The sequence below is a fragment of the Salminus brasiliensis genome, chromosome 22 (assembly GCF_030463535.1).
Source record: "Salminus brasiliensis chromosome 22, fSalBra1.hap2, whole genome shotgun sequence".
NCBI lineage: Eukaryota > Metazoa > Chordata > Actinopteri > Characiformes > Bryconidae > Salminus > Salminus brasiliensis.
The window spans coordinates 766,580-794,170 of NC_132899.1; the positions used below are offsets into that span (position 1 = coordinate 766,580).

Genomic DNA, 27,591 nt, shown 5'->3' on the forward strand with positions numbered 1-27,591 from the left:
AAAGTACTGTTGTATTAAATGTATATCGAGAAAACCCTCATTACTACTATATATCCTCCTAGTATTGATGGGTTAACTTAAAGGATGTTCCATATAATTATGTTAATAGTAATAATTACAATGGTTATAGCAGTGTTCCTTATCATTCCTAAAACAATCGATAAAACGTTGAAAAGATTTATATACTTAATTTTTGGACATCCTAAATAAGTCAAACTTGTTTTATTTACGTATATTTAAGTTTAGTTGTTTATGTAACTGTATACATGCCCTGTTATCTGATTGTATTTTCTTTTATCACTTTATACAAACTGTAAATCTCTCGACTTCTCAATTGGTTGATTTCGTATGAACTTCAAAAGGGTTTCGGAATACAGGTGAGTTTAAAAATATAATACCATGGTTCCATAGTTAAACCTCTGCAGTCCAGTTGGGGCGCTGTTTTATAACTGTGGTTGTCCAACTCCAATAACCTGGGGAGAGGAAGAACCGGTTCTGATGACCAGTTCACGGCTTTCTCCAGATCGTCCCGAACGAACTCCCCTCCCCGTTCCCTGAAAACTGCTCTCCGTGCCTCCTTGCCGGCTGTCCCAGTATCGGAGGAGCCGGAGACGGAGAAGCTGCTCCGAACCCGCCTCCGCGCTTCATAAACATCTCTCGCTGTCTTCTAAAGGTATTATGTAAAGTAGTAAATATTCACAATTGTTGTAAAGACGTATGTTCACTTTTTAAATTTGATTACATTAATTATTTGTGAGCAGTCATGGAAGCCAGTAATAGGGGGATGTAGTAGCTGAATGACCTGGCTGGTTTGGGAAGACTGAAGACAAGTTAAAAGACAAGCTACTTCAATTGTTTTCATTATGCAGTTTTAATTACTGAAAAACTACAAGGGTTCCCCAAAGCATGGCCTGAGAACAAACCAAATAGTTTTTTTGTTCTTCTGTATTCAAACTATTGTTCTGATATTCACTGAACATTTGGAACAAACCTCTTTTCAAGTTATACTTTTTATGCATTTCATGCTGTAATTTATTTTTTACATTTTCCTTTTACAGAAACAAACATCCTTTCACCAATCGTCCGCTGTTCCTAGTGTCTTTTGCCCTACTCTGTCTTCACACTGATCCAATCAAGAAAGAATAAAATTGAGAATATGGAATCAAGAGGCACTCAGCAAACACCCCTTCATTGTCACTGTGCTAACAAATCTTACAACCATATTCAAGAACAAACAGGAAAAAAGAGTGCTTACCACTGCTCAGAGTGTGGAATGGGTTTTAATCGGCAGAGTCATCTCCAAAGACACCAACTGATTCACACAGGAGAAAAACCGTACAAATGCTCAGACTGTGGAAAGAGTTTTAGAGACAAAGGTGTCCTCCAAAAACACCAGCGCATTCACTTAGGTGAGAAACCTTATTACTGCTCAGACTGTGGGAAGAGTTTTACTGAACAGTGTCATCTACAAAAACACAATCGCGTTCACACAGGAGAGAAACCATATCCCTGCTTAGAATATGGGAAGAACTTTACTCAACGGGCACATCTCCAACGACACCAACGAATTCACACAGGAGAAAAACCATATCCCTGCTCAGAGTGTGGAAAGCGTTTCCGTACCAGGAGTGATCTCCTGGTACATCAGCGTATTCACACTGGAGAGAAACCATACCATTGTTCAGAGTGTGGGAAAAGTTTTAATGTTCAAAATACTCTTTATATACACCAGCGCATTCACACTGGAGAGAAACCATATTACTGCTCAGAATGTGGGAAGAGATTTAGTCAACAAAGTAATCTCCGGCAACACCAGCACATTCACACAGGAGAGAAACCGTATCCCTGCTTGGAGTGTGGGAAGAAATTTCGTGACAATGGTGAACTCCAAGCACATCATCGCACTCACACAGGAGAGAAACCGTATCAGTGCTCAGAGTGTGGGAAGAGTTTTAATGTACACAGAAGACTGAAAGTACACCAGCGCGTTCACACAGGAGAAAAACCATATGAGTGCTCAGTGTGTGGGAAAGGTTTTAGAGATAAAGGTACTCTTCGAAAACATTATCATACCCACACAGGAGAGAAACAATATTACTGCTCAGAGTGTGGGCGAAACTTCCGGCATATAAGAACTATAAATAGACACAAGTGCATTAAATAAGGGTAGAATGGTGTTGATGCTGGTGGTATAGTTGGTTATAGCACTGCCCTCCCTGTGTAGAATTCCCCAGTGGTTCAAGTACACCACTTTACACTAGTTCTTGGGTAAGACTCATAAATCTTCCTATGTTAAATGGTTCACATGTAAGAGCTTGTAATAGAATAAGATCATCAGATAAATGCAAATACTGTAAATGTAAATTAGTTGAGTTTGTCAAACTTGTTTTACATTATTGTTTTTTAAGATATTGTTTAATTTTGCAATATAAATGTCTTCAATAATGGCCATATGTACAGTATTACAAAACTTCAAAAAAAAAAAAATTTTTTACCTATTCTGTATATTATGAGATCATTATGCATCATTTTGTAATTACAGACTGACTAGTATCTAAAATATCCTTGAGTTAGGAAGATGCTAGAAATTTTGTCAGTGGGGATACCTAGACAGAATTAAACACAGTGCCGCAGTAATTTATCACTACAATATTGATATCAAGTACAATTTAGGGCATTCTAGTCAGTGGTAGTTTTATTTCAGTGCTTCTCAAAGTGATTGATCTTCAGAGACAGTGCTGCTTGGACACTGTATGGGTGTATGGTTGTATGGATGAGAATTTACAGTAAGCCAGTGAAGAAGTATGCATATGAAGACCAGCCAGTAGTGATTTGCAGTTGTCAAGCCTGAAAATGATGAAAGATGATGTGGTCACCCACACCCACAACCCTTTTTCAGAGAAAGGGTTGTATCCTTAACATGTGCGAAGAAACCTTGATTGAGTCAGGTTCGCAAGATGAGTTGGAAATGATAATACTTGGTCATTCAGACATGCAAGTAGGGTAAAGTTCATTGTAATTTATGGCTTCAATTTAATATAAAGCTTATCAAAAGTCTTAACTTATGAAACAGTTTGCAAGCAATGTTATGCCATTTTGGCTTCAAGATTTCAAAGATATGGCTGTGAAGGTTCTTCAACATCTTGAAGGGACACTGTACTACAAAAGTAAACACCTTGTGTAGGACATGTTGCTGTGTGTACATGCAAATGTTTTCTGTAGTACAATTGAATTGATACTATATTCAGAGGTGTTTCTATGCTCACTCTACTCAACAACCTGTTAAATCTTTGTTTATATACAAACTACAAGTAATCTGATCTGAAATGACATGTTAGAATGTGTAGAATATCTCTTTGTTTTATGTTTATGTTAACATGATAATGAATAGGGTTGCAAATGGGTGGAAATTTTCAGATAAATTTCCAGTAAATTACCGGTATCTTTCCATTGTGTTGTTGTGTTCAACAGTGTTATCTGTTGTGCAGAGAATACAACTTGAATATGTTGGATTATAATTTAACATAACCTAATTCTAAGTTAATTGAACATCAAATGGTGAGGTTATAGAAAGATATGTTATGTTCTGTGTTAATGTCTTGGTGATGTTCAGTAAACTTTAAATGTTAAGCCAACCAGGTTACTTGCACTTTAAAGTCAGTCTTTTTACATAGTGTAAACATATTTGGCAGATCAAAATCAAAAATTCTTTATGGTGCTCAAATCCCAGTGATGCCACAGTAAACATCTGTTTTTGAATTAGTTACCTGATCAAGTTTGAACTGGTTAAAGTATAACAACCTGAATTTATGTGAAATAGAAAAGCTGTGTAAATCACTGTTTACTTTAAAGTTGAACCAGCTTAGATCTTGACCAGCAAAGTGCATGGCCAACTGGACCAAGCAAGTCAACCAGTGTGATTAAACCGACCAGAAAAGATTTAAGCTGTCCTGACTTTGCAATTACTGTATTTGTTAATAGTAACTGTAATTCGTGAACATTTGTTTAATTAGAGAATAAGATTCCACACAATCAAGCTCAAGCTGATCAAGCTGAAGGTTCTGCCATGGTTCTCACTGTCCCCCGACTGAAACACCATCAACATCTGTGGATAGACCTCCAAAGGAATTCACAGAACCTCGAATAACTAGTTATTACAATACATGACTGTTTTTAATCTGCAGAATGCTACAGTAATGGAGTCTACTTTTCCAACCGATGAATCCTGTAGTGGGTCATACTAGCCAGTCGTAGTACAGGGGTTTGTCGGAATATAGGTGGAATTTAAATAGTAGCCTATTTTAAGTTCTGTACCCAAGTGGGGGCGCTATTATGTAACTGTGGTTCTCTAGCACACAAACCGGGGGAGAAGAAGATCTTCTTTTGATCAGCAGTTCACGGCTTCGTCCAGAACCTCTTGATCCAACCTCCCCTTCCCGTTCCCCGAAAACTGCTCTCCTTGCCGGCTGTCCCAGTACCGGAGGAGCCGGAGCCGGAGAAGCTGCTCCGAACCCGAACCCGCCTCCGCGCTTCCTCGGTGCTGTTGGAGTAAGAGGATCAGGAGCTGCACTGCTGAAGGTAGAGACCCGTTCAGCACTTTACCCTGTTTACACTGCCTTTATACACCCTTACACACACTGATTACACTGCCTTTATACACCCTTACACACACTGTTACACTGCCTTTATACACCCTTACACACACTGATTACACTGCCTTTATACACCCTTACACACACTGTTACACTGCCTTTATACACCCTTACACACACTGTTTACACTGCCTTTATACACCCTTACACACACTGATTACACTGCCTTTATACACCCTTACACACACTGATTACACTGCCTTTATACACCCTTACACACACTGTTACACTGCCTTTATAGACCCTTACACACACTGTTTACACTGCCTTTATACACCCTTACACACACTGATTACACTGCCTTTATACACCCTTACACACACTGTTACACTGCCTTTATACACCCTTACACACTGTTACACTGCCTTTATACACCCTTACACACACTGATTACACTGCCTTTATACACCCTTACACACACTGTTACACTACCTTTATACACCCTTACACACACCGATTACACTGCCTTTATACACCCTTACACACACTGTTACACTGCCTTTATACACCCTTACACACACGGCAGGAGGCCTGGCACTTTAAAGGGGTTAAAATCTCCCTTTTAAAAATCCAGTTCAGTTCCAGCTTTTGCTGGTAGCTGATTTTAAGTTGTCTACGCTGGTCTTTGGTGGTCGCTGTTAAAACGCTGGAGAAATCATACTGTATTCTGGTAAATCATTGTGCGTTTTCATGGGAGTTTGGTCCATTAACCCGACCAACATGCCCTTGCTGGTCGACAATCTGGTTATTAAGATGGTCATACCGGTGGTTGACCAGCTAAACCCTCACTCAAATGAAAACACACCGTATAATGGCCAAATGTTAAACTGATCAACCAGTTAACCAGCTTGAGCTGGCCAGACTTTTTCCCCCATCAAGGATAAGTAAAAACAGAAGCAGTCTTCGTCTTCGATACCTGCAGGAATTTGAGCTTCTGTGATTTTGGTTAATAATAGCATTTTCTGTTCTGTCGAGCATTGTGTTAGCATGTACTTTATTTCGATACGTAAAACAACAATGGAAGAATGCATTAATACATATGAATATAAGACTCAAGTTAAATAAAGTAAATAATAAACAAACAAGTTATTAAAAATAAAGAACCTTATCTGTCTGAATGCTGGGGTCTATAAAAAGTTCAAGTGAATGTTGTTTAGGCATTTTTCATTTAAATGCGTGAATGTAAAAATATTTTATAAAAAGTGTAAAAAAGTGGAATTGGTAAAAAGAGAAAATAATAATAAAAAAAAAACTCTAACAAAATAAGTGAGAATGAACCTCAATTTGTTTTATGTTGAATACAGAAATAGTATTAGGGTGGGGGTAAATTCTGACAGTGATTAAAAGAGATCATACAGTTGTAAGTAATTTCAGTGTAATAGTTTACATATATCATAGATTATAGATTGAAACAGATCATTATATTGTTATAGTGGTGTTGTGATTAAGGACACTGCTCAAATACATAAAATGTTGTATTTTTTTCAGCCATGGTGCACGGCACCCGTGTCTGACCCGCTTCTGATGGATTGGGCCGTATCGACATATTCGCTAGCATACTTGCTTAGTTATTCACACTAACAAATGTTTATCTGGGGTACCCAAACATTTGCATGCCAGTGTATTTTGCATTAATGCATGCTACCTGTTTTCATTTCTTCCCCACCAGAAATGAAGGACACACTGTTTCCATACTCCCCGAGTTTATTTTGACTGCGGTTTAAATTGACCTCCATAAAGACATCGTGAAACACCAAAAAAAGTCCATCAAGATGCTGAAACCAGGAGAGATTAAATGTGAGAGTATGGAATTCGGAGCAAGCTTCGGTACTCAGCAAACATCCTCTCACGGTCTTCAGACTGCTATATCTTCCAGACATATGCAGAAAGGTACAGGGAAGAAGAAACCTTACAACTGCTCAGAGTGCGGGAAGAGTTTTACTCAGCGGTTCAACCTGCAGCTACACCAGTACGTTCATTCGGGAAAGAAACCCTATCAGTGTTCAGACTGCGGGAAGAGCTTTAATTATCCAAACAGTCTCCAAATACATCAGCGCACTCACACAGGTGAGAAACCGTTTCACTGCTCTGAGTGCGGGAAGAGTTTTAATCAACAGAATCATCTCCAAAGGCACCAGAGAATTCACTCAGGAGAGAAGCCGTATGAGTGCTCAGAGTGTGGGAGGAATTTTAGGAACAGAGGAACCCTCTTAACACACCAGCGTACTCACACAGGAGAGAAACCCTATCACTGTTCAGAGTGTGGGAAGAGCTTTAATCAGAAGAGCAACCTCCAAACACACCAGCGAACTCACACTGGAGAGAAGCCGTACGAGTGCTCAGAATGTGGGGTCAGTTTTAGTGGCAGAAATACCCTCCAAAAACACCAGCAGATTCATACAGGAGAGAAACCATATTACTGCTCGGAGTGTGGGTGGAGCTTCAGACATTTGAGTACTTTAAAGTCACACAAGTGCATTAAGATCACACGGGGTGTTTGTGAAAGCACTGGTGCACAATGCTTTTATTTTTAGATTTCTGTAATTATGTATTATCGTCATGGAGACAGATGACTTCTTTCATGGGATTTGCAAATATATATCTATAACTGTGGGATTATATATGTGATTGTACACCACACACGTCCTAGCATACATGCACACATGTAGTAGGTAAGTAGGTTTGTCACTTTTTGAATTGCTGGCAATTTTTAGTTCTGATCTTAAGTTCCTTCTAATTTATGACTTGAAATCATCATTTATGCTATTCTTTAACCACAGATACGTCACACATAATATTCTCAGACCAACTTACTAAATGGGGGTTGAATAGCTGGGCTGGGTTTCCTGAAACCATTTTCTTTTAAATGTTTGAGAACCATTCAAGCAGGTAGCCTCTGAAAGTGCCTTGCAGACAGGTTCTAAAGTTCAGCAACAGCGCTAAAGGACGACCATATTGTGGTTTTAAAAATGGTGATGAGTGAAGATGCTTTTAGGAAACTGGGCTCTGATTAGTTGAGTCAAGAAAGGAAAGTAGAAAATAGTGAAAAGGGTTGTTATTTTAATTAAACCGAATTCGCTGTACTATTCTTTTATTTTTGTTTTTATTACTGGTCTTTATAAAATAGCATGTTGCGTTTCCACTGAAGATTAAGAATAATCCCTTGTATGGGGCGTATTTTTCTGTCTAAAACAAATATAATGCGCTGAATTAAAAGCTGAAAAGAATCTTTAATTTAATTCTCTTTAGAGATCAGATAGCAATTGCTAATTCTAAAAGACCATACCTAATTCAACAAAACCATATATATATATATATATATATATATATTCCATAATCTATAAATTCGATCATAATCTCTACTAAATTATGGATAAAGTAGCACCTGTTGTTGCGCTGTATATGAGAAATAGTTTGTCAATCTTCACTTGACAGTTTTCACAGGTCTGAGGGGGAAAGATAACGGCAGACTGCAACAACCCACATCATTAACAGCGGGAGTAAAGCTGGGTATTGTTGACCCTGCTAAAATAAAACAGCCTGGTCATCTCAAACTAGTCAGGTTGGTTAAGATGGTTAACTAGTTTAGCTCTTGATCAGCATAGGGTTTGTTTTGATTTTAAATGAATGGTGTACCAGCACGACCAACCAAGCTAGTCAACCAGCCAGACCAGTTCTGGTCGGTCACCATAACTAGTTTGGTCACATCTTAACCATTAAACTCAATTGAAAAAAAAAACGTCTCTTAAACATTTTTACAGGTGATACAACTGCAGAAGAACAGTAGGTGAATGAGCCTGTAATTTTCTCAGAGACCGACCGAGGTTGATCTGCACTGGAATAAAAACAGAGAGGAGCTGGTGTGAAAAAGAAACGTACCCCGGAATCCCATGTAATCCCTGACCGAAAAGGATTTTAGCTTTGGCTTGTCCCCTTCAAAGTTCGGAGGGGTGTAAAATGCCCCTCCAATAATCTCTGCTCACGGCCGTGAGGTTTTTTCTCTTGACTGTTGTATTCTTCTTCTTCTTCTTAGTAGTAGTAGTAGCAGTAGTAGTAGTGGTTATGTACTGTGTATAATTATATACTTTTGTAAATTAAGTAATTATGTAAGAATCGGTTGGGTACTGTGGCGGGAAGAAGGCGAAGTCGCTGGTTCTCCCACCAGTTTGTACGAAAAGATGTACAGGTTCAAGGGGAGTACCAGCAGTAGTCTCCCGGCCACGAAGCGAGAGCGGTCAAAACTGCTTATGGTGAAAAAATCCAATTGAATGAATTAACTAGTTTAATTAATGAATTAATTACTAGTGTTTAACAATGTAGTTTAGCAAACAGTTCATCTGTACACGCTGTTGGAATTTTGGAATTAGAAATCTGAATTTATTATTGATACTTAAATAATAAGTGCAGTCATTAAAGGTGTAAATTGTGGTCCTATTTAGGAACATTTTGAGATTAGAAACACTGCTGCGGGTATTTACAAAAAATATTTTTCCTAAATACTCGTAAAAGAGTAAGGCCCAGTGCGCCTTATTCTATGCTTTCCATCGGTGTGGTAAAACAAGATAACTAAAAATCATATAACATGGTCGAGACAGCAGATTCATTTTCAGAACAGGGAGGTGGATGAAATGAGGTGAGAAGAGGTGAGATTTCAGATGGAGCAGGTAACTAGTAGGGGTCGGGATAAAGCAAACTTCCACTCTGTGCAATCATGTATTTAGTTTATTAAAACAAAATACAAACCGTAAAAATAATCAGACTGTGGTGAAACTTTCGATTTCTTGATTCTTTCTAAGGAGTATTTTCTAATGAACTGTAAGCTATGTGAAATCAGTGAATTATATCCCCAACAGAATTGTAGATTGTGCTGATTGTAGATTTTTAACATATTTCTATTTGGAACAAAAACAAATTTTAGATCGACCTGAGATCTCTGCATAGTATGTGTATGTGTGTGTTACACCTTTTGGAAAACCGGTAACTGTTTTCAACTGATTTTGATATTTTTTATCATTTCATAAAATTGCATAAAAGTTATGCTAAAAATAATAATGAGTGAGTGGTCTTGGGTTAATTTTATGACAGTTTCTGGGTTATCCTGATGTCCTTATTCCCTAACTTTTTAGTACGTAGCAAATATTGCCATTTATGTCTTGGTTGTTAATAAAATAAAATAATGACATTAATAATTGACACTGGATGTTAGTTAGCTGACTTCATTAAATAAAATAACACATTTTCTTATGAATGTATAAGAAACATCGCAAAGATCCAAATCCGCAATAACAAGTAACCCACCTGTTCCTTGACATGACACCACATGATTAAAATATCTAAATCGTGCTGCTAGATGACATTTGCCGAGCTTCTACACAGATTTGACACTAATTATATGTCCGAGGTGTTTGATTTCGCGAACAGTTGGTACAAAATTCATAGACCAAATTGACCTTCTCTGGCTGAGCCCCGGGTCTCCTCGTGGTCTAGGCACGCCCCTGCCAACCAACAAAGAGAACATTCGCTATAGTGGCCAAGAAGCGGTTCACCAGTATGTTTTTCAGCAGGCTGATCAGAAGGGGTTGAAACATCTGACCTTACATGTAATGAATTACGGCATTGTGTCTTTATTTGTGTTTATAAAGTAAAAATGAAAGACTTTTATCGGTGCTTTGTTTTCTAAGCAGCCCACTGCTGTTACACTAAAAAGTATCCAGTTTAAGACCAAGTGGTCAACAGTGCAGATGATAAAGAAGTAATCTTCTACCTTTCACGTGCACTGATTCTGTCACTGTGGATGTCGCGGTGATGACCTCTCATTTGATGGACTCCAGCGGTAGTGCGGTTGGTGGGTTTTGTCGGAATACAGGTGGGATTTGAGTTGCGAATAACACCAATGCCAGTGTGAAGCCCTTGCAGTCCAGATGGGGGCGATGGTCTCTTCAAGGTTCTACAACTCGAATGAAGCAGAGGAGAAGAAGATCCCCTTCACGGTTTTCTCCATATCATGCAAAAGGCCCAGCTTTACTTCCCGATCCAACTCTTCTCCTCCGATCCCCGAAAACTGCTCTCCTTGCCGGCTGTCCCAGTACCGGAGGAGCCGGAGCCGGAGAAGCTCCGAACCCGAACCCGCCTCCGCGCTTCCTCAGTGCCGTTGGAGTAAGAGGATCAGGAGCTGCACTGCTGAAGGTAGAGACCCGTTCAGCACTTTACCCTGTTTACACTGCCTTTATAGACCCTTACACACACTGTTACACTGCCTTTATACACCCTTACACACACTGTTACACTGCCTTTATACACCCTCACACACACTGTTACACTGCCTTTATAGACCCTTACACACACTGTTACACTGCCTTTATAGACCCTTACACACACTGATTACACTGCCTTTATACACCCTTACACACACTGTTACACTGCCTTTATAGACCCTTACACACACTGTTACACTGCCTTTATAGACCCTTACACACACTGATTACACTGCCTTTATACACCCTTACACACACTGTTACACTGCCTTTATACACCCTTACACACACTGTTACACTGCCTTTATACACCCTTACACACACTGATTACACTGCCTTTATACACCCTTACACACACTGTTACACTGCCTTTATACACCCTTACACACACTGTTACACTGCCTTTATACACCCTTACACACACTGTTTACACTGCCTTTATACACCCTTACACACACTGATTACACTGCCTTTATACACCCTTACACACACTGATTACACTGCCTTTATACACCCTTACACACACTGTTACACTACCTTTATACACCCTTACACACACTGATTACACTGCCTTTATACACCCTTACACACACTGATTACACTGCCTTTATACACCCTTACACACACTGTTACACTGCCTTTATACACCCTTACACACACTGTTACACTGCCTTTATACACCCTTACACACACTGATTACACTGCCTTTATACACCCTTACACACACTGTTACACTGCCTTTATACACCCTTACACACACTGATTACACTGCCTTTATACACCCTTACACACACTGTTACACTACCTTTATACACCCTTACACACACTGATTACACTGCCTTTATACACCCTTACACACACTGATTACACTGCCTTTATACACCCTTACACACACTGATTACACTGCCTTTATACACCCTTACACACACTGTTACACTACCTTTATACACCCTTACACACACTGATTACATTGCCTTTATACACCATTACACACTGTTACACTGCCTTTATACACCCTTACACACACTGATTACACTGCCTTTATACACCCTTACACACACTGATTACACTGCCTTTATACACCCTTACACACACTGTTACACTGCCTTTATACACCCTTACACACACTGTTACACTGCCTTTATAGACCCTTACACACACTGTTACACTGCCTTTATAGACCCTTACACACACTGATTACACTGCCTTTATACACCCTTACACACACTGTTACACTGCCTTTATACACCCTTACACACACTGTTACACTGCCTTTATAGACCCTTACACACACTGATTACACTGCCTTTATACACCCTTAAACACACTGTTACACTGCCTTTATACACCCTTACACACACTGTTACACTGCCTTTATACACCCTTACACACACTGTTACACTGCCTTTATACACCCTTACACACACTGATTACACTGCCTTTATACACCCTTACACACACTGCAGGAGGACTAGCACTTCTTATGTGTAAATATGTAAAACATACTTAAACAAGGTTCTTCTTTATAGGATTCTTGTATGAAATCAGTTACATTGGTTTGCAGTGCTAGAATTACTGCCACCACAATTTCTGCCAAACCGGAGTTTGGTTTCGTGTGTAACCCTTTTCTATGCACAGAAGATGATGCATCTTAAATTGTGCCCATGAAAACACTTCCAGCCATTAAAAAGATGTATGATGTACAGCTTGGATGCGTCAACATAGTGAACCTAGAACTGACTAATTGGTCAAGAACACAGATTGCAGTACTGAGGCTGTGCAGGACAAACAACAAGCCATTCAAAGCCACCAGGCTTCTCCAAGAGAACCAACCAGGAACGGACTATTGAAAGGACTGTTTGGTGTATTACAGAGGTCTTACACTGACACAAATGGTAGGACACATCAGCTCTGGTTTAGAAATGGGTTAGATAAAGGATCAGGATTCACGAGTTTCTCAGTTACTGTGTATTGTCCTTGGTATCTGTGATGAGCAAATAAAAGCTTAGTTCAAGATGCTGTATTGAAGTTTCATCTGTGTACAAATACACAATAAAGAAAAAAACACTCCTCCAGCCGCACTTTGCAACATAAGATCACAGAACACCACACAAGACCACAAGTTCAAATGTGTTTAATCAGCTGAATCTATATCAATAAAATTAGGATAACTTTTTTTAATTTTTATTTTATTAGGATACACTTCATGTGAGTGCAGCGTGCTGACTCAGTAGCCTTAAACACCGAAGTTCTTTTACACACAACACGTATCAGAAAATAAAAGATCTTAATTTCAAGCTTTTCTTTGGGGTTTACCATTAAACTTAAAATCATACAAAACAAAAGATGAATTCCTGACTTCTAAATTAAGCAATGTGACGGTCAAAGGACTGTGATGCAAAGGACTGTGATGTGTCCTCACGCTTTTTTTACTGAACTCAGCAGCCAATTAAATTGCATCACATAAACCAATTATGTTCCTAAATTCTTATATACCCAAATGCAAAAGTTACAAATATTAATGAAGAATTTAATCCAAACTTACAATATACATTTTCAATTACAACACATGAATGTCTCCAACACTTCATATCCAAAGCTTTTTTCCCCCACTTTTTCTGCTTTCATCAGTGATAAAAGTCTAAAAATCAACATCTGGGACTGAATTCTAAATCAGATTTAGAATGTTTTTGTTGTGGGTCATGGTGGGTCAGGGGCCTCCTTGAAGTGATTAGGCATGAGGCAGGAAAACCCACTTGACAGGGTGCAAGGGTGCCAACTCTTTCTGTATTGAGTCATTGTTGTCTTGTTCTGAAATGTATAAATTATGGTACCAAGCCAATTACATAACACTTTGTCTGCTGAGATTTTAATGTTTTTTTCCCTCTTGCAGAAATGAACAACATCATGTTCCCAGGCCTCTTCTACTCCTAGTGTCCATTTGCACAATAAACATCCTCAAATACATCAGGATACACTTCCAAGAGGAGTATCTCCGCTGCTGAAATCAGGACAGATTAAATGTGAGAATATGGACTCCAGAAGTAGCTCCACTACTCCACAAGCATCTCCTGGTATTTCCAGTTCTGAAGCATCATGCAGTAGAACACAGAAAAGTCCAGGAACTAAGAGAACTCCTCTCTGTCCTGAGTGTGGGAAGACTTTTACTCGACAGAGTACCCTCACCGTACATCGACGCATTCACACTGGAGAGAAGCCATATCACTGCTCAGAGTGTGGGAAGAGTTTCCGTGACAGGGGTGATCTCAAAACGCACCAGCGTATTCACACCGGAGATAAACCTTATCGCTGCTCTGAGTGCGGGAAGAGTTTTAATCAACAGAATCATCTCAGAAGGCACCAGAGAATTCACTCAGGAGAGAAGCCGTATGAGTGCTCAGAGTGTGGGAGGAATTTTAGGAACAGGGCAACCCTCTTAACACACCAGCGTACTCACACAGGAGAGAAACCCTATCACTGTTCAGAGTGTGGGAAGAGCTTTAATCAGAAGATCAATCTCCAAACACACCAGCGCTCTCACACTGGAGAGAAGCCGTACGAGTGCTCAGAATGTGGGGTCAGTTTTAGTTGCAAAAATACCCTCCAAAAACACCAGCAGATTCATACAGGAGAGAAACCATATTACTGCTCAGAGTGTGGGTGGAGCTTCAGACATTTGAGTACTTTAAACTCTCACAAGTGCATTAAGATCACACGGGGTGTTTGTGAAAGCACTGGTGCACAATGCTTTTATTTTTAGATTTCTGTAAAAAAAAATTTATTCCATGTGATTATGGAATTATATTGGTGTCAATGATTTTACACCACGTATTATGTTTAATGGGATACATATACACATTCAAGTGGGTTTGTAATTCTTTAGATTTTCTTTTTGATTATCTGAAATTTTTAGTTCTTTAGGTCTAAATTTCTTTTCTTATTTTGTGACTTGACATGTATTTACCAGTCCTAGTTCCTAGGAGACAGCGGATCCATCAAAACCAAGCATTCACAGAAACCAAACTGATGGCAAATGACAATATAATAATAATAATAATAATAATAATAATAGTAATAATAATAATAATAACAATAATGCATTTGTTTTGCAAGAACTTACATTTTACATACAGCACTGGTACTCAGTAGATGTGGATGGACAGATTTGTCAAGAGGGTCAGTCATTCATGCCCTTCTTCAAACTCAAACGTCACAAGGATAAGAAAGAAAAGGCTAGATGTGCAGTTTAGGCAAGTGTTTCTTAACTGTGGTTCGGGAGCTCCACTGCCTTCCACAGCTTATCTCCCACATTAATTCAGTAAATGGCCGTTGGTGAGCTGGACTGGGTCTCCCAGAAGCATCTTCTTAATAAGCTTGATTTATAATAGGCTTTAATTCTAGAGAACTTTTCATGCAGGTAGCTTCTGAAAGGTCTTAACAGACAGGATAAAGTCCAGCAACAGCAGTGAAAGAGACAATAAGGGAAATAAATATATTTCAGTACATGTTTTGTATTTGACATAAATAGGAAAATTGGTAGTTGTTGAAATATTATTATGCTTCACTGGGGGAAGTTATGTGTAAGGTTATGTGAAGTAGCAGGAGCAACACAGTTGAGCTTGTGACTGAATTAAATGACTTCACTGAGTTCAGTTCAATTGACAGTTGAATTGTGAATGAGTTCAGCAAATGTTTTTAAACCAGATCATTCCTTCAGTCCTGTGAATCAGTTATTCCTGCAGCTCAGTTTAGTGCCATTACACAAAAAAGAGTTTATTAACGAGACAGTTAATTTTAGTAGAAGATGAAAGAGAAGAGTATTAATAAAAAAAGAGGTAATAACTCGGATCTAATTAAAATATAAGACTTTGGTTCAGATTTTAATTAAAGGCATACATTTTGAAATGTTTCCTAAATGTGAGCATCAAGCTTCAGGAGCTAATTAAAGGCAGAAGAAGCATAAAAACAAAGGATCCTCTCCACCATTTCTGTAATTCACATCAGACTGATACAGGACGACCATATTGTGGTTTTCAAATTGGGGAGGAGAGAAGATGATTTTAGGAAAATGGGCTCTTGATTATTTGGATCAGGTGTTTTGGAAGCAGAAAGGAGAAACAATAAATTATAGACCATATGCTGTTTTCTGTGTATTCATAAAAATGTATGTATGTGTTGTTTAAGTTAGTGATTGCATCTAATAATCAATTGTTAATAAGCTGTTAAACACTTACTGTCTATTCAGTAGAGGTAATTAAACTGGATTCACTGATATATCATCCTGCCTCATTTCTATTTCTGTAATATATGATATTGTTTTTTATGAAATATCATGGTGCGTTTCCACTGAAGCTGAGGAAGAAGAACATGCATGGAGCAGTTCAGTTCATTTTCTTATGAGTTTCCTTAAAATGCTAAATCAGTCAACATTGCTGGTGGAGGTTCCTCTGGGTTCTGTGATGACTTCTCACATGGTGGTCTCTAGTGGTAGTGCGGGAGGCGGGGTTTTCGGAATACAGGTGGGATTTGAGACACGAGCACCGTTTTTAATAACACCGTTTCCTCCCAGGAGGGGGCGATGTTCTCTATTTGGTTCTTCACAACCCACAAAAAACTGGAGAAGAAGATCCCGTTCTGATCTTGCAGGGTTTTCTCCAAATCATCCAAAGGGTCCTGTTTTTCACTTCCAACTCCTCTCCTCCGATCCCCCAAAAAACTGCTCTCCTTGCCGGCTGTCCCAGTACCGGAGGAGCCGGAGCCGGAGAAGCTGCTCCGAACCCGAACCCGCCTCCGCGCTTCCTCGGTGCTGTTGGAGTAAGAGGATCAGGAGCTGCACTGCTGAAGGTAGAGACCCGTTCAGCACTTTACCCTGTTTACACTGCCTTTATACACCCTTACACACACTGATTACACTGCCTTTATACACCCTTACACACACTGTTACACTGCCTTTATACACCCTCACACACACTGATTACACTGCCTTTATACACCCTTACACACACTGTTACACTGCCTTTATACACCCTTACACACACTGTTACACTGCCTTTATACACCCTTACACACACTGTTACACTGCCTTTATAGACCCTTACACACACTGTTACACTGCCTTTATACACCCTTACACACACTGATTACACTGCCTTTATACACCCTTACACACACTGATTACACTGCCTTTATACACCCTTACACACACTGTTACACTGCCTTTATACACCCTTACACACACTGATTACACTGCCTTTATACACCCTTACACACACTGATTACACTGCCTTTATACACCCTTACACACACTGTTACACTGCCTTTATACACCCTTACACACACTGTTACACTGCCTTTATACACCCTTACACACACTGATTACACTGCCTTTATACACCCTTACACACACTGTTACACTGCCTTTATACACCCTTACACACACTGTTACACTGCCTTTATACACCCTCACACACACTGATTACACTGCCTTTATACACCCTTACACACACTGTTACACTGCCTTTATACACCCTTACACACACTGTTACACTGCCTTTATACACCCTTACACACACTGTTACACTGCCTTTATAGACCCTTACACACACTGTTACACTGCCTTTATACACCCTTACACACACTGATTACACTGCCTTTATACACCCTTACACACACTGATTACACTGCCTTTATACACCCTTACACACACTGTTACACTGCCTTTATACACCCTTACACACACTGTTACACTGCCTTTATACACCCTTACACACACTGATTACACTGCCTTTATACACCCTTACACACACTGTTACACTGCCTTTATACACCCTTACACACACTGATTACACTGCCTTTATACACCCTTACACACACTGTTACACTGCCTTTATACACCCTTACACACACTGTTACACTGCCTTTATACACCCTTACACACACTGATTACACTGCCTTTATACACCCTTACACACACTGTTACACTGCCTTTATACACCCTCACACACACTGATTACACTGCCTTTATACACCCTTACACACACTGTTACACTGCCTTTATACACCCTTACACACACTGTTACACTGCCTTTATACACCCTTACACACACTGTTACACTGCCTTTATACACCCTTACACACACTGATTACACTGCCTTTATACACCCTTACACACACTGTTTACACTGCCTTTATACACCCTTACACACACTGATTACACTGCCTTTATACACCCTTACACACACTGTTTACACTGCCTTTATACACCCTTACACACACTGATTACACTGCCTTTATACACCCTTACACACACTGATTACACTGCCTTTATACACCCTTACACACACTGTTACACTGCCTTTATACACCCTTACACACACTGTTACACTGCCTTTATACACCCTTACACACACTGTTTACACTGCCTTTATACACCCTTACACACACTGTTACACTGCCTTTATACACCCTTACACACACTGATTACACTGCCTTTATACACCCTTACACACACTGTTTACACTGCCTTTATACACCCTTACACACACTGATTACACTGCCTTTATACACCCTTACACACACTGTTACACTGCCTTTATACACCCTTACACACACTGTTACACTGCCTTTATACACCCTTACACACACTGTTACACTGCCTTTATACACCCTTACACACACTGTTACACTGCCTTTATACACCCTTACACACACTGTTACACTGCCTTTATACACCCTTACACACACTGATTACACTGCCTTTATACACCCTTACACACACTGTTTACACTGCCTTTATACACCCTTACACACACTGATTACACTGCCTTTATACACCCTTACACACACTGATTACACTGCCTTTATACACCCTTACACACACTGTTACACTGCCTTTATACACCCTTACACACACTGTTACACTGCCTTTATACACCCTTACACACACTGATTACACTGCCTTTATACACCCTTACACACACTGTTTACACTGCCTTTATACACCCTTACACACACTGATTACACTGCCTTTATACACCCTTACACACACTGTTACACTGCCTTTATACACCCTTACACACACTGATTACACTGCCTTTATACACCCTTACACACACTGATTACACTACCTTTATACACCCTTACACACACTGTTACACTGCCTTTATACACCCTTACACACACTGTTACACTGCCTTTATACACCCTTACACACACTGTTACACTGCCTTTATACACCCTTACACACACTGTTACACTGCCTTTATAGACCCTTACACACACTGATTACACTGCCTTTATACACCCTTACACACACTGATTACACTGCCTTTATACACCCTTACACACTGTTACACTGCCTTTATACACCCTTACACACACTGATTACACTGCCTTTATACACCCTTACACACACTGTTACACTGCCTTTATACACCCTTACACACACTGTTACACTGCCTTTATACACCCTTACACACACTGATTACACTGCCTTTATACACCCTTACACACACTGATTACACTGCCTTTATACACCCTTACACATACTGATTACACTGCCTTTATACACCCTTACACACTGTTACACTGCCTTTATACACCCTTACACACACTGATTACACTGCCTTTATACACCCTTACACACACTGTTACACTGCCTTTATACACCCTTACACACACTGTTACACTGCCTTTATACACCCTTACACACACTGTTACACTGCCTTTATACACCCTTACACACACTGTTACACTGCCTTTATACACCCTTACACACACTGTTTACACTGCCTTTATACACCCTTACACACACTGATTACAATGCCTTTATACACCCTTACACACACTGTTACACTACCTTTATACACCCTTACACACACTGATTACACTGCCTTTATACACCCTTACACACACTGTTACACTGCCTTTATACACCCTTACACACACTGTTTACACTGCCTTTATACACCCTTACACACACTGATTACAATGCCTTTATACACCTTTACACACACTGTTACACTGCCTTTATACACCCTTACACACACTGATTACACTGCCTTTATACACCCTTACACACACTGTTACACTGCCTTTATACACCCTTACACACTGTTACACTGCCTTTATACACCCTTACACACACTGTTTACACTGCCTTTATACACCCTTACACACACTGATTACAATGCCTTTATACACCCTTACACACACTGTTACACTACCTTTATACACCCTTACACACACTGATTACACTGCCTTTATACACCCTTACACACACTGTTACACTGCCTTTATACACCCTTACACACACTGTTACACTGCCTTTATACACCCTTACACACACTGATTACACTGCCTTTATACACCCTTACACACACTGTTTACACTGCCTTTATACACCCTTACACACACTGATTACACTGCCTTTATACACCCTTACACACACTGATTACACTGCCTTTATACACCCTTACACACACTGTTACACTGCCTTTATACACCCTTACACACACTGTTACACTGCCTTTATACACCCTTACACACACTGATTACACTGCCTTTATACACCCTTACACACACTGTTTACACTGCCTTTATACACCCTTACACACACTGATTACACTGCCTTTATACACCCTTACACACACTGTTACACTGCCTTTATACACCCTTACACACACTGATTACACTGCCTTTATACACCCTTACACACACTGATTACACTACCTTTATACACCCTTACACACACTGTTACACTGCCTTTATACACCCTTACACACACTGTTACACTGCCTTTATACACCCTTACACACACTGTTACACTGCCTTTATACACCCTTACACACACTGTTACACTGCCTTTATACACCCTTACACACACTGATTACACTGCCTTTATACACCCTTACACACACTGATTACACTGCCTTTATACACCCTTACACACTGTTACACTGCCTTTATACACCCTTACACACACTGATTACACTGCCTTTATACACCCTTACACACACTGTTACACTGCCTTTATACACCCTTACACACACTGTTACACTGCCTTTATACACCCTTACACACACTGTTACACTGCCTTTATACACCCTTACACACACTGATTACACTGCTTTTATAGACCCTTACACACACTGATTACACTGCCTTTATACACCCTTACACATACTGATTACACTGCCTTTATACACCCTTACACACTGTTACACTGCCTTTATACACCCTTACACACACTGATTACACTGCCTTTATACACCCTTACACACACTGATTACACTGCCTTTATACACCCTTACACACACTGTTACACTGCCTTTATACACCCTTACACACACTGTTACACTGCCTTTATACACCCTTACACACACTGTTACACTGCCTTTATACACCCTTACACACACTGTTTACACTGCCTTTATACACCCTTACACACACTGATTACACTGCCTTTATACACCCTTACACACACTGTTACACTGCCTTTATACACCCTTACACACACTGATTACACTGCCTTTATACACCCTTACACACACTGTTACACTGCCTTTATACACCCTTACACACTGTTACACTGCCTTTATACACCCTTACACACTGTTACACTGCCTTTATACACCCTTACACACACTGTTTACACTGCCTTTATACACCCTTACACACACTGATTACAATGCCTTTATACACCCTTACACACACTGTTACACTACCTTTATACACCCTTACACACACTGATTACACTGCCTTTATACACCCTTACACACACTGTTACACTGCCTTTATACACCCTTACACACACTGTTACACTGCCTTTATACACCCTTACACACACTGTTACACTGCCTTTATACACCCTTACACACACTGTTACACTGCCTTTATACACCCTTACACACACTGATTACACTGCCTTTATACACCCTTACACACACTGTTTACACTGCCTTTATACACCCTTACACACACTGATTACACTGCCTTTATACACCCTTACACACACTGTTACACTGCCTTTATACACCCTTACACACACTGTTACACTGCCTTTATACACCCTTACACACACTGTTACACTGCCTTTATACACCCTTACACACACTGTTACACTGCCTTTATACACCCTTACACACACTGATTACACTGCCTTTATAGACCCTTACACACACTGATTACACTGCCTTTATACACCCTTACACACACTGATTACACTGCCTTTATACACCCTTACACACTGTTACACTGCCTTTATACACCCTTACACACACTGATTACACTGCCTTTATACACCCTTACACACACTGTTACACTGCCTTTATACACCCTTACACACACTGTTACACTGCCTTTATACACCCTTACACACACTGATTACACTGCCTTTATACACCCTTACACACACTGATTACACTGCCTTTATACACCCTTACACACACTGTTACACTGCCTTTATACACCGTTACACACACTGTTACACTGCCTTTATAGACCCTTACACACACTGATTACACTGCCTTTATACACCCTTACACACACTGATTACACTGCCTTTATACACCCTTACACACACTGTTACACTGCCTTTATACACCCTTACACACACTGTTACACTGCCTTTATACACCCTTACACACACTGTTACACTGCCTTTATACACCCTTACACACACTGTTACACTGCCTTTATACACCCTTACACACACTGTTTACACTGCCTTTATACACCCTTACACACACTGATTACAATGCCTTTATACACCCTTACACACACTGTTACACTACCTTTATACACCCTTACACACACTGATTATACTGCCTTTATACACCCTTACACACACTGTTACACTGCCTTTATACACCCTTACACACACTGTTTACACTGCCTTTATACACCCTTACACACACTGATTACAATGCCTTTATACACCCTTACACACACTGTTACACTGCCTTTATACACCCTTACACACACTGATTACACTGCCTTTATACACCCTCACACACACTGTTACACTGCCTTTATACACCCTTACACACTGTTACACTGCCTTTATACACCCTTACACACACTGATTACAATGCCTTTATACACCCTTACACACACTGTTACACTACCTTTATACACCCTTACACACACTGATTACACTGCCTTTATACACCCTTACACACACTGTTACACTGCCTTTATACACCCTTACACACACTGTTTACACTGCCTTTATACACCCTTACACACACTGATTACAATGCCTTTATACACCCTTACACACACTGTTACACTGCCTTTATACACCCTTACACACACTGTTACACTGCCTTTATACACCCTTACACACACACTGTTACACTGCCTTTATACACCCTTACACACTGTTTACACTGCCTTTATACACCCTTACACACACTGATTACACTGCCTTTATACACCCTTACACACACTGTTACACTGCCTTTATACACCCTTACACACACTGATTACACTGCCTTTATACACCCTTACACACACTGATTACACTGCCTTTATACACCCTTACACACATTGTTACACTGCCTTTATACACCCTTACACACTGTTACACTGCCTTTATACACCCTTACACACACTGATTACACTGCCTTTATACACCCTTACACACACTGATTACACTGCCTTTATACACCCTTACACACACTGTTTACACTGCCTTTATACACCCTTACACACACTGATTACACTGCCTTTATACACCCTTACACACTGTTACACTGCCTTTACACACCCTTACACACACTGATTACACTGCCTTTATACACCCTTACACACACTGTTTACACTGCCTTTATACACCCTTACACACACTGATTACACTGCCTTTATACACCCTAACACACACTGTTACACTGCCTTTATACACCCTTACACACACTGATTACACTGCTTTTATACACCCTTACACACACTGATTACACTGCCTTTATCCACCCTCACACACACTGATTACACTGCCTTTATACACCCTTACACACACTGTTACACTGCTTTTATACACCCTTACACACACTGTTACACTGCCTTTATACACCCTTACATACACTGTTATACTGCCTTTATACACCCTCACACACACTGATTACACTGCCTTTATACACCCTCACACACACTGATTACACTGCCTTTATACACCCTTACACACACTGTTACACTGCCTTTATACACCCTTACACACACTGATTACACTGCCTTTATACACCCTTACACACACTGTTACACTGCCTTTATACACCCTTACACACACTGTTACGCTGTCTTTATACACCCTTAGACACACTGTTTACACTGCCTTTATACACCCTTACACACACTGATTACACTGCTTTTATACACCCTTACACACACTGATTACACTGCCTTTATACACCCTTACACACACTGTTACACTGCCTTTATACACCCTTACACACACTGATTACACTGCCTTTATACACCCTTACACACACTGTTACACTGCCTTTATACACCCTTACACACACTGTTTACACTGCCTTTATACACCCTTACACACACTGATTACACTGCCTTTATACACCCTTACACACACTGTTACACTGCCTTTATACACCCTTACACACACTGATTACACTGCCTTTATACACCCTTACACACACTGATTACACTGCCTTTATACACCCTTACACACACTGATTACACTACCTTTATACACCCTTACACACACTGTTACACTGCCTTTATACACATTTACACACACTGATTACACTGCCTTTATACACCCTTACACACACTGATTACACTGCCTTTATACACCCTTAAACACACTGATTACACTACCTTTATACACCTTTACACACTGTTACACTGCCTTTATACACCCTCACACACTGTTACACTGCCTTTATACACCCTTACACACACTGTTACACTACACAGAGCTGGAGGAAGAAACCTTGGGAGGAACCAAGACTCACAAGGGGGACCCAACCCGTCCTCCTCTGATCAGAACTATTTATAAATTATTGATAAAAGTTACCAAACCATCATAATATTATAATCATGGTGTAGATTAACTTAATACAGCCATGTCAGTGATGGTCAAAGGAATGATGGGTAATAGTGGTGATATTAATAATGGCTGTCCATTTAGGTTTTATCATGGTCATTAAACAGGTAGCAGTGGAAGAGGGTGTGCCGTTGGTCTGGTATGGGTGGTGGTGGGTGGCAGTCCTGTAGAGATAAGGAATTTCTTAGTTTGGCAATGTTCCTTAAATGTAGAAAGGCTGTCATAGTAATAGCTCTATGTTGCTCAAATGGTAGACCTGAATATAAGCATTCTTTCAGCGGATTGTGGTTACATGTGCTGAACTTGAGCAAGAGAGACATTGTTATACTGTTTTGAATAGGAATTTATTCAACCTCCAAATAAAATATTCTGATAATTTTAGAAAGTGATTTCTGTCTTTATATATTTCATATTTTTTTATAAACAATTAGCTATACTTATCAAAAGACAATGAAATGTAATTTTACCTGTAATAAATTAAATATAGACAATAAAATATATGAAAAGTTTACCTTTTTAAATTAGATAAAAAAAAACCCTAACCTGTAAATACTGGATACATTCCTGACCACTGGCTTCTCAGGGCAACACACAAACAGATTTATTTTAATGATGGTGTAGACAAATAAAAAAAACACGTTAATTAGGAGCATAAATATTCTCCAAATAAATAATCTCTCATTTATGATAATTTTGTGATATTTTGTGCTCAATTTCACACTTAACTTTTTTTTTTACTTTTCCTTCATCAGAAATGAATGACGACCTGTTCTAAGTCTTCTGCAGTCCCTCAAGTCTATCTGCCAACAATCATTTTAACATTTTCTCCACAAACACATCAGAAAACACAACAGCGAGGAATACGGCACAGTGCTTGACCAATATGGATATCGGAGAACTCTTCAGTAACGAGGAGGCGTCCCCTGGTACTTCCTGCACTGACATATCTCACAGTCGATTGCAAAAAAGTAGCATAAAGAAAAGATCTCATCACTGCTCAGATTGTGGGAAGAGTTTTACTCAACGCTGTCACCTAAAACTACACCAGCACATTCACACCGGAGAAAAACCGTATCAGTGCTCAGACTGTGGGAAGAGCTTTAATCATCCTAGTAGTTTCCAAATACACCGGCGGACTCACACTGGAGAGAAACCGTTTCATTGTTCAGAGTGTGAAAAGAGTTTTAATCAACAGAGTCACCTTCAAGTGCATCAGCGAGTTCACACTGGTGAGAAACCATATAGCTGTCCAGAGTGTGGGAACAGTTTTAGTCGTCAGAATAGTCTCCATCGACACCAGCTTATTCACAAAGGAGAAAAACCATACGACTGTTTAGACTGTGGGAAGAGTTTTAGGAACAAAGGTACCCTTCAGTCACACCAACGTACTCACACAGGAGAGAAACCGTATCAGTGCTCCGAGTGTGGGAAGAGCTTTAATCAGAAGAGCAATCTCCAAACACACCAGCGCACTCACAGTGGAGAGAAGCCGTACGAGTGCTCAGAGTGTGGGATCAGTTTTGGTGACAAATGTACTCTTTTAAGACACCAGCAGATTCACACAGGAGAGAAACCCTATTTCTGCTCAGAGTGTGAGTGGAGCTTCAGACATTTGAGTACTTTAAAGTCACACAAGTGCATTAAGATCACACGTGGTGTTTGTGAAAGCAGTGGTGCACAATGTTATTATTTTTAGGAAGGAAATGGAAATGTCTGTTTTTCATTCTTCTAAACATCAGCCAATAAAGCAGACTGTGGGCATGTCAGCTGTTAATCTACTACTTCATGAACAAGTAATGTTTAGTTAAAAATAAATAAATGTTCCTAAAAGACCTTCCAACATCTTAAAGGAGCTTTGTAGGAAATGGGTGGGTCAAAAAAAGCTTTGGTGCCCAGAGGGTGTCTTGGCTTGTTCATTCTGCTCTTTTTGTAGAAGGTGGACAGGTCTGGCAGTAGAACCCCAATGCATCGCAAAAACACAAGACTAAACTAGCAGTCTAAGCCAGTATTTCCCACCCTTGGTCCTGGTCACTGATCTGCATATTTTATTTGTTTTGTTCCCTGCTCTAGCTACTAAACCTGGTAATCAGTGTGTTAAACATTTAATCAGTTGTGCTTGAGCAGGGAAACCACAAACTGTGCAGGAATCTAACTTTCCGGGACTGAAATTCCCCACCCATGGTTTTTAATTTCACTTCAGGTTAGTAGGGGTTCAGATCCAGGGTTGAGGAAATATCGGTCTGGGCATCATCATCATCATCAAACACTGGGAGCAGTAGAGAGAAAAGAGAGGAATTATTTGAAATAATCTTTATTTATTACATGTGACATACTAAACTAAGTTATGATCTATATACTGTATACTGATTACTCAATTGTTTAATTATGCTATACTCAATGCTGCCAATACAGAGATAAATAAACTGAATTAAAATTCCCTGTATTACACCTAAATTACTCAGTCTCCTCTTCTTTTCTGTCTAAATTAAGAGTGCATGTGGTGGTGGGTGTGTTTCTATCTCTAATCTCATGTGTGTGGTAAATTCCATCCTTTCTGAGTGTGGAGAACATCCACACAGGAGAGAAACGTTTTAAGCTCCGTGTGTAGGAACAAGTGGGA

General features: G+C 39.8%; 1 protein-coding gene across 1 annotated transcript; it reads left to right on the forward strand.

Annotated features, from left to right (window-relative positions):
- Positions 1 to 383: 383 nt before the first annotated feature.
- Positions 384 to 27,591, forward strand: LOC140544378 (uncharacterized). The gene is made up of 7 exons (XM_072667901.1): positions 384 to 673; positions 1,059 to 2,153; positions 4,476 to 4,548; positions 6,376 to 7,163; positions 10,569 to 10,808; positions 13,807 to 14,643; positions 25,748 to 27,591. Exons 2-7 carry the CDS (start codon positions 1,157 to 1,159, stop codon positions 26,665 to 26,667), a joined length of 3,855 nt encoding a protein of 1,284 aa, XP_072524002.1. The 5' UTR covers positions 384 to 673; positions 1,059 to 1,156; the 3' UTR covers positions 26,668 to 27,591.

Excerpts from the sequence above, each read along its gene's own strand:
- LOC140544378 (XM_072667901.1), top strand. The coding sequence starts at position 1,157 with ATGGAATCAAGAGGCACTCAGCAAACACCCCTTCATTGTCACTGTGCT. Across the intron at positions 10,809-13,806 it reads GCTTCCTCAGTGCCGTTGGA|CAACATCATGTTCCCAGGCC; the intron begins GTAAGAGGATCA and ends TGCAGAAATGAA. Across the intron at positions 14,644-25,747 it reads GGGTGTTTGTGAAAGCACTG|TCTTCTGCAGTCCCTCAAGT; the intron begins GTGCACAATGCT and ends ACCTGTTCTAAG.